General features: G+C 42.1%; 1 protein-coding gene across 1 annotated transcript in view; it reads left to right on the plus strand.

Moving 5' to 3' along the window:
- The first annotated feature begins 826 nt into the window (after positions 1 to 826).
- LOC311055487 (MBT domain-containing protein 1-like) overlaps positions 827 to 10,064 on the plus strand; it is a 23,341-nt gene continuing 14,103 nt past the window's right edge. Inside the window, exons 1-4 of the mRNA XM_084071682.1 lie at positions 827 to 953; positions 6,358 to 6,607; positions 6,951 to 7,084; positions 9,167 to 9,278. Coding sequence (XP_083927808.1) covers positions 933 to 953; positions 6,358 to 6,607; positions 6,951 to 7,084; positions 9,167 to 9,278 — 517 coding nt within the window. The 5' untranslated portion in view covers positions 827 to 932. The remainder of the gene's footprint in view (positions 954 to 6,357; positions 6,608 to 6,950; positions 7,085 to 9,166; positions 9,279 to 10,064) is intronic.

Consider the following 10,064-nt stretch of genomic DNA (forward strand, 5'->3'; position numbering starts at 1 on the left):
GTTTCCATGTCTCTCTTCAATCTATTCCGTTTCCATGGCTCTCTCTCTCTCTCCAATCTATTCCGTTTCCATGTCTGTCTCTCTCCCTCTCTTTCTCTCCAATCTATTCCGTCTCTCTCTCTCTCTCTCCAGTATCCATCTCTCTCTCTCTCTGGCCCTGTATTATCGCTGCTTGCAGCTATATTTATTTTTTGTTATAGAGGGCAATTATAATGTATTAAGGCATATAAGGCTTATTAGCCAGGGAGCCTTTAAACAACCAGACTCCAGGCTACCTCTCTGAACTCCTCCAACGCCACGCCTGTTACTGAACAAACACTCTATCAATGAGTAATCAGAATATAGAGCTATTTAACACTTATTTCAATGAAACAAATGATCTTACTCTACATCTAAGCCCTTTTTGTGTCTATTCGAAAATAGCAGACCTGTTTCTGCTTCTTTTGTTTTGAGAATCTTGAAAAAAATCTGTGATATGGGACATTCTGCACTCTCTATGACTCTCACTCTCTCTCTCTCTCTCTCTCTCTCTCTCTCTCTCTCTCTCTCTCTCTCTCTCTCCCTCTCCCTCTGTCCCCCTCTCTCTCTCTCTCTCTCTCTCTCTCTCTCTCTCTCTCTCTCTCTCTCTCTCTCTCTCTCTCTCTCTCTCTCTCTCTCTCTCTCTCCCCCTCTCCCTCTCTCTCTCTCTCGGTACGGTAGATGGCGGTGGTGCACCAGTGCAGCACCACCGACTCCTCACGTGAAGAAGAGCCCGCGGACCAATGGTGGTCCAGCGGGTCGTTCGCCCACCACGCCTGCGCATCCCGACCTGAAATATGATAATTTTGTTGATATGCCTTAAATTGTGGACTTTGTCATCTTTAAGCGTGTGATCTCCTACACTCCTCCCGTTGTGTGCTGTCGGGGAGCTTATTGTCCTGCATGGAGGTCTGATGGAGAACACCAGAGATCTGGTGAGTTGCGCGGGTTGGCTCTATTGTGCAGAGAGAGAGAGAGAGAGGGGCTGCAGAAAGAGAGACCCCATTTGATCTCTTTGTTATGGTTGTGACTGAGAGTGCTGCAGTGACGGAGGGCTGTGCCATAGAGCAGTGGTTCTCAAACCTTTTCATTTGAAGGTCTCCCCTTAACTCTGACAGTATACAAAATGGAACCAAATGGACCCGTTAGGGTCCATTTGGTTCCATTTTGTATACTGTCAGAGTTACAGACTTGTAAGGATCAATTTAGAACCCCTAAATGGAACCCAGAGAGTCACTAGAACTGATTCAGCTCCTAGTTTATAGCAGCTCTCTCTCTCTCTCTGTGTCTCTCTCTCTCTCTCTCTCTCTCTCTCTCTCTCTCTCTCTCTCTCTCTCTCTCTCACACACGCACACGCACACATCACAAACAGAGTGCACCGCACTGCAGTGCCAGTTTTGCCTCCAGACTCGGACCCCGAAAAAAACAAACTGGAACCAGAGGTGTTTTTTTACCACCTCTAGAGAGAGAGAGCGAGAGAAAAAAAGAGGGAGAGAGAGGTGTCTGGGTGGATGGATGGAGGAAAGTGTGTGTCAAATCAATCATCATGATTGCAGTCTGATGGTGGAAAGTGAAAATGATTCAACATGTAAACAGATAGACAGAGCTTGTTTTGATGAGACTAGGGTTCATATACAGACAGTGTAACATCAGGGTTTATATACAGACAGTGTAACATCAGGGTTTATATACAGACAGTGTAACATCAGGGTTTATATACAGACAGTGTAACATCAGGGTTTATATACAGACAGTGTAACATCAGGGTTTATATACAGACAGTGTAGCATCATAGGGTTTATATACAGACAGTGTAACATCAGGGTTTATATACAGACAGTGTAACATCAGGGTTTATATACAGACAGTGTAACATCAGGGTTTATATACAGACAGTGTAACATCAGGGTTTATATACAGACAGTGTAACATCAGGGTTTATATACAGACAGTGTAACATCACAGGGTTTATATACAGACAGTGTAACATCAGGGTTTATATACAGACAGTGTAACATCAGGGTTTATATACAGACAGTGTAACATCAGAGGGTTTATATACAGACAGTGTAGCATCATAGGGTTTATATACAGACAGTGTAGCATCATAGGGTTTATATACAGACAGTGTAGCATCACAGGGTTTATATACAGACAGTGTAACATCAGGGTTTATATACAGACAGTGTAGCATCATAGGGTTTATATACAGACAGTGTAGCATTAGGGTTTATATACAGACAGTGTAGCATCATAGGGTTTATATACAGACAGTGTAACATCATAGGGTTTATATACAGACAGTGTAGCATTAGGGTTTATATACAGACAGTGTAACATCATAGGGTTTATATACAGACAGTGTAACATTAGGGTTTATATACAGACAGTGTAACATTAGGGTTTATATACAGACAGTGTAGCATCACAGGGTTTATATACAGACAGTGTAGCATCAGGGTTTATCCCATTAAGACCCATTATGATCTGAGTGCCGCGCTATGAGCTTGTAGATCTGCTATTTTTTGAAAAATCGTGAACATTTGTGCAAATCTTTGGATATATATATATTTTTTAACTCAAATCTTGGCTTCTGGGGGTCCCTGGAACAACATATTTTGAGATGGAGGTCCGCGGCCAAATACAGTACATATCATTTTGGAGTCCTTGACATGAGAAAGTTTGAAAACCACTGACATGGTAACAACATAGGTTTAAAAAAAAAAGAAAAAAAAAGTATTTAGAAGACATTTTGTAGAATCGGCCTCAGTTCATAATGGGTTATATACACAGTGGCGTGCACAGACATTTTGAGGGGCAGGTGCTCAAGTAAATTATACTTTTTTTTGTTGACTTGGTCTGCTCTTTTTTCCCTCTACACCTAAACCTCTTTGCCAAAAAAAAAAGAAGCCGATCTACAAGCCCACAACGCCTCTGCTATTTTTGGCTAAAGTTCTCCTCAGAAAAGGGATGCTAGGTTTCGAGTGGTTATGGTAAAAAGAAAAATCATATCACATAAAGAATTGGCGGACCCCTTGTAGTAACTCTGAGGACCCCCTAGGGGTCCCGGACCCCCTGTTGAAGACCCCTGCTGTAAACTGAAAAAAATTAAAACTTTTTTCAAAAGGGCACTTCTGGTCAAGAGGGCAAAGGGCAGGCGCTGTAGCACCACCTAGAGTCTATCTGTGCACGTCCCTGTATATACAGACAGTGTAGCATCACAGGGTGTATATTCAGACAGTGTGGTACAGACAGTAGCATCAGCAGCAGCACACAGCAGCAGCTCAAGGTAGTTTTTTTTAGGGCATGTGAGGACATGTGTTCTGTTCTGTTCAGCTGTCTTTGCAGCAGATGTTCATGCATCCAAAGTCACCTTGACTGTGTGGTGTTGTGTGTGTGTGTGTGTGTGTCTTTGTTTAAATGTGCCACAGTGGTTGTGTGGGTTTATCGTTTCACTTTGATTGTAGCAGCTGATTCATGTGGGGTGTGTGTGTGTGTGTGTGTGTGTGTGTGTGTGTGTGTGTGTGTGTGTGTGTGTGACACTGTACCGAAAACTCATTGCAGCAGCATTACATCACTGAATATCTCTCCATGTCCCGGTGTGCCCCGCTCTGCCAGTGTACCACCACCACCGTACCACGCTCCTAGGTCAATGCTTCTCAAGCCTCTTCATGTTTCAAGGACCCCCAAATTGATATGTATTTGGCTGCAGACACCGATCCAAACGTTTTCAATATTTTTCAAATATTTTCAAAAATAGCAGATGTACAAGCTTGTAGATCTGCTATTTTTGAATAGCCAATGGATAAAGTGGTTAAAACGATTGTGATGCTATGTTAACCTACTTTTGCTGGGGACCCCCTGGACAACCCTTCAAGGACCCCTGGGGGTCCCCAGGCCCCACTTTGAGAACCAATGTCCTAGATCACTGTGAGTCTGGGTTTTAATTTATTTTTTGTTCGTGCAACAATGTAGTTTCTTTTTTCATATGCAAAATATGCACTCAGTCAATGCACAGTGCAGGATGCCAAGCACCTAGCAACCATTTCAAGCTGTTTTCTCCTCTGTTTGTTTGATTTTGGTTAATAGAACTGCCATGGCTTGATCTGCAGAAGGAGAAAAAGCATCAAATTGAAGTAGTTCCCGCATTATGTAATGGACAAACGTGAGTGTGAGTGTGAGTGTGAGTGTGAGGGTGGGTGTGGGTGTGAGTTTGTGTGTGTGTGATGCTATATTCTTGGTTTACTCGTGATCCTAGTTTAATTTGGGAATACACTGTCTCTCTGCATTTGATGTATGTATTTACCTTGCCTATTGTAAGTTGCTCCGGTTAAGATTGTAAATTGTAAAAGTGTGTGTGTGTGTGTGTGTGTTTTGGAAGGTTTGCTGTTTTTCAGCATGTTGCAGGACATTCATCGGGCTGCTGGGCAATATATGGATTGTATCGATATCACAATATGGCACTAGATATGGTATTTTAGACATCGTACTATTGTGTAATGGCATACGTGTTGTCATGATTTGAAAGGCTGCATTACAATAAGACACATAGTTTTCTGAATGTACTTGTCTGTCCTAGCTGTTCTATATTTGCCTTTACCCACTTAGTTAAAGCAGTGACACAAATACACAGAAACATGTGGGGAATACGGGGATTGGCATAACCAACCAAATTGGGAGAAAAAGGGAAACAAATGGGTGTAAATGCTTTGTGAAAGCACCAATAGTCATCCCTACAATATCGATGATCAAGGTCGTATTATATTTTGTTCATATCACTAAGTCCTATTAAATGCTGTCAATTTGCCCTGTGTTGTTTACATAACAAACAAAACGATGAATACATTTTTTACCCATCATTTCCCTCAGTTATCAGCCACTGGAGTAGTGTGGTGGTGTTTACCTGCAGAAACACATTGCCATCTCACTCACTATATAACGCTGTTCTCACTTGTTTGTTTCGGTATCCCAAAAAAATCTACCAAAACAAACAGTGAAATGTATTAATCAAGGCCTTAACAGGGATCACACAGAGTGATACAAGGTATTCCTCATGCTTCTGGAAACACTGGAGGCAATGTTTATATGTTTTTAATTGATCTGGGTTTTATGGAGTGAAATCAGTCTCGTACTGAGGATATCTCTGTGTTGTTATTGTCTGTTTTGTATCTCAGTTTTTTTATATCGACCTATTGTGTGTCTGAAATAAAAATCTATCTATAATATAAGATGTATAGTTGATTTAGTCACCAAAAATCTATTTCGGCGGGCCGTGATGCCATCGTAATGCCTGATTTATACTTAGCTGCATGCCGAAAATAGCTGATCTACAAGCTCACACCGCCACGCGTTATGAGCTTGTACAGTACATTGTGACACCCGCTCGCATCCAATGATAAAATGACTTGTCCTAGTTCTACTGGAACCCTTCTCCACTAGTCCCTCCCTAACATTTTAGTCTATTTATTTTTTTGGACGAAATTGGCAATATATTTAGTCAGAATTTTAGTTGTCATCATGCACACAGAAAAATAAAGGTGCCAACTGGAACCAAAACTGGTTCTTCAGAGTGATGCCATAGAAGAACCATTTTTGGTTCCAGAGATGGGTTTTTCGAAAATAGCAGTTCTACAAGCTCACGACGTGTCGCACCGAACATGGTTCTTTAGTAGTTGATGGTTCCTTGTAGAACCATATAGCCTTTTAAAGAACCATCTAAGAACCATTATTTTTCTGTGCGTAGTTTAGTTTTTATGTTGTTTTTGTCTGTGGGAAAAAAGGTAGTTGATGAACAAATCTTTTAACACCGGTGTGCAGTGTTGATTTCGTTGACTAAAACTATGATGAAAAATGTTCGTCGACTATCTTTTTTCACTGATGAAAACGAAATAGTCAACAAATAAAAACTAGACTAAAATGTTAGTGAGGGACGAGTGGAGATTTGGAATTGGAATTTAATGTGTGGTTGCGCTCGGGTGTTGCACTCTGAAAATAGCAGATCTACAAGCTCACAACGCGTCACACTGCGACGCGGCGCGTTGTGAGCTTGTAGATCAGCTATTTTCACGCAACCAAGTGTAAAATCAGCCATTACGACACCACCAAGGGCCGGCCAAAATACATTATAGTCGACTAAATCAACTGTAGATTTAGTCGACTATAATCTCATGATATTTAGTCGGCTAAAACTAGACAAAAACCAAAACATTTCAGATGACTAAAATATGACTAAACCTAGACAGTTTTTTTCCCAAAGACTATGACTAAAACTAAATCAAAATTTGCTGTCAAAATTAACACTGCCGGTGTGTCCGTCCCGTCCCTTCTCGTCCCGTCCAGGCGGAGCGTCCGTCCAGGAAGCGCGGGGACTCCCTGGGGATGCTGGACAGCATGGAGGAGGACAGGAGCAGCAGCGGCAGCGAGGGGGGGACCAGCGGAGGCAGCGGGGGGTCCAGCCCGGAGGACAGCGACGAGGACGGAGGGGTGGGCCTTCCTCCCTTGACTCCGCCCTCGTCCTCCTCGTCGTCGCTGACCCTCATCAAGACCAACGGCCAGGTGTACACCTATCCAGATGGCAAGTCCGGCATGGGTAGGAATGATCCAGTACAGACAGAGAGACAATAATCATCTTTAGAGTCACATCACAGGTTTACTTACGGGTGTAAAATAGTGGGTGAAACTTGTTTCTTTTCTGTGCAAGCTCCATTGTTTTTGTTATTTACAGAAAGAGGAAGAAAAATGGGGTGGGGTGTGTGGGGGGGTGTGTGGGGGGTTAAATGGGGAAAATAAATAATGTAAAAACATATATTTACACGTATTATGTCCATCCATACAGTATGTACATGAGGTTAAGACATGAGACATTAGAAGAGCGCCGTTTTCAGCTGGAAAAACAAAACAAAATCTCTCTCTCCCTCTCTCCCTCTCTCCAGCCACCTGTGAGATGTGTGGTATGGTTGGAGTGAGAGATGCCTTCTACAGCAAAACCAAGAGGTTCTGCAGTGTCTCCTGTTCCAGAAGTTACTCTTCCAACTCCAAGAAGGCCAGCATCCTGGCCAGACTGCAGGTTGGTGTGTGTAGTAGTACATACTAACAGACACATTGGTAAACCACATTAACTCCGAGGAAATCTAGAAGGTGTTCCGTCACCTCAAATGCTCATACAATACTTTAGATTGAGGGCCAGCCTGATGAATCAAGCCTCTCCACTTGCTTCTACCATATAATGCACACTCACACACAAGACACATGGGGGGCGGCAGTGGCTCAGGGGTAGACTGGCCGGTAGAGTGGACCGGATGGAAGCTGTGAGGTTTCCAGTTCGATCCCGGGCTCCCCCAGAAGAGTTACTGTCGAAGCGTCCTTGAGCAAGACATTGAACCCCTAATTTGCTCCTGATGAGCAGGTTGGTTACATGGTTTCCTCCGCCATCGGTGTATGAATGTGTGTGTGTGAATGGGTGAATGTAATGCACAATCTATGTAAAGCACTTTGGATAAAAGCGCTATGTAAACGCACCATTTACCACACGCACCCACACATTGAACTGCACATGTTGTTTGTCGTGTCTTATGTTTGATTACTATGTTTAAAGGTAGGGTAAGTGATTTTCTTTGGTTAAAATAAGTGTTAAATAGCTCTATATTCTGATAGTACTCATTGCTATAGAGTGTTTGTTCAGTAAAACGAGTCTCCTTGTCTCTCCAGCTCTTTATAAAACATAAAATGCATTTTCGTTTCAGTTTCATTTTCAATTTTATACAATCAGGATAGAGAACTTAATCAGGATATAGATTAAACAAGTGGAATTGGAAGTGATGACACTAAGAAATGAGCAGGCAAAATTGGAACTGGAACACTATAAAATTAATCTTAAAAATGGGTACTTTCTCCTGATTGGCTGAGATTTTGACACCTACCGGAAAATGTATTTTCTGTTTATTAAAGAGCTGGAGAGACGGGGAGACTCCTGTTACTGAACAAACACTCTATAGCAATGATTACTATCAGAATATAGTGCTTTAACCTTTTAACAAAATACCTTTTGTTTTAACCAAAAAATATCACTTACCCTACCTTTAACTTTAGTGCTTGTTTATTATTCTTATACAGTATATGGGTTTCCTTTCTCGCCTGCACTTATCTTCTGTCTTTTAATAATGCTACCTTTGTACTGTTTTATTGTGCGAATAAATAAAACTAAATACAATACGTTTTTATCTTAGGTTATTTATTCTGAATTCAACTTTCACATTATTCCCCTCAATGTCCCTTCCTACAATGGAAAAGGACCGTGCATGAAATGAAGGAAAAGGGGACACAAAGTTCCTGTGACACAAAGACCCCCTGTAGTAACTCTGGGGACCTCCTAGGGGTCGCGGACCCCCTGTTGAAGACCTCCGGGCTACTGTATTGCCCTAGCTAGCCTATTTAGAGTAATAGAGGTTCACCCTTTGTATACCACCATGGTCCAGCCAGATGCTAGGTTTTGACCTAGTCTTGTTTAAAAACAGCTTGACCTGTTCTTGTTTTGTAGAACACTGTTGACTGTGAGCATCATATGATTTATTAAAGCACTCGATATGTGTGTGCATATTTATCAGATTTAGCCTCTGAATGTATATTTATGCACATATTCAACTGTGTGTGTGTGTGTGTGTGTGTGTGTGTGTGTGTGTGTGTGTGTGTGTGTGTGTGTGTGTGTGTGTGTGTGTGTGTGTGTGTGTGTGTGTGTGTGTGTGTGTGTGTGTGTGTGTGTGTGTGTGTTGGGGGGGGGCGTGGGGGGGTAATATAGGGACCTGTGAATAATATTTTACCATAGTGGCTTAAAGGGATACTTCACCCCCAAAATGTTTTTTTTTCCTATCGATTACTCACCCCATTGAGACTTGGATTTTTGTTTGTTTTTTGTCGCATTGATACTAAGAGTCTCCTTTGTGTCTCCTACCGGAACCCCTGCTTGTCATCAAATTATTGGCTTAGGAATGAGACAAAAATAAAAAAAAATATCCATTAATTCAAGTCTCCATGGGAGTCTCTCTTTGGGTGAACTACCCCTTTAAGCTTGGCGTGATGGTGCTCTATGAGATTTGATCGAGTACGTGCTTAAAGCATATAAACGTGTCTGTTTTTAAAATATGTTTTAAAGGGGAAACCTCCAACCAAGAAGGCCAAGGTTCTCCAGAAACAGCCTCTGATGGCCAAGCTGGCAGCCTATGCCCAGTACCAGCAGACCCAGCAGAACAGCTCCAAAAAGTCCAGTGAGTCCCATCATCACACACACACACACATATACAAAGTAGTGTTGATTTTGACAGAAAAGTTTAGATTTGGTTTTAGTCATAGTCTTTTGAATAAAGTTCCATTTAGTTTTAGTCATATTTTAGTCATCTGAAATGTTTTAGTTTTTGTCTAGTTTTAGTCGACTAAATATCCTAAGATTATAGTCGACTAAATCTACAGTTGATTTAGTCGACTAAAATGTATTTTGGCGGTGCCTTGATGGCGTCGTAATGGCTGATTTTATACTTGGTTGCATGCTGAAAATAGCCGATCTACAAGCTCACAACGCGTCGCAGCGCGACGCGTTGTGAGCTTGTAGATCTGCTATTTTCAGAGCGCAGCACCCGAGCGCAACCAAACTTAAAATGACTTGTCTTTTAGTTCTACTGGATCTCTTCTGCACTCGTCCCTCACTAACATTTTAGTCTAGTTTTTATTTGTTATTTAGTTTTCGGCAGTGAAAAAAGGTAGCCGACGAACATTTTTCATCTTAGTTTTAGTCGACGAAATCAACACTGATACAAAGAGGCATGCTAAGCTTTCTCCACACTGTGCTGTGTGGGAACAAAGAGAGCATATTGGCCGGGTTTCCCAAACAGCTTCGTAGAGATGCTGCGCAGGTCCTACGACGGGTCTAACGTGTGTCGTCACAGGCGTTAGCAGGCACGTAGATTTCAGGTCATGCCCTCAGCAGCCACGTAGATTTCAGGTCATGCGCAGCCTACTCAGTTTGCGTAAGGGCCTCCTACACAGCAAACCTACGC

Source organism: Gymnoscopelus microlampas (genome assembly GCF_963454915.1).
Source record: "Gymnoscopelus microlampas genome assembly, chromosome: 11".
NCBI lineage: Eukaryota > Metazoa > Chordata > Actinopteri > Myctophiformes > Myctophidae > Gymnoscopelus > Gymnoscopelus microlampas.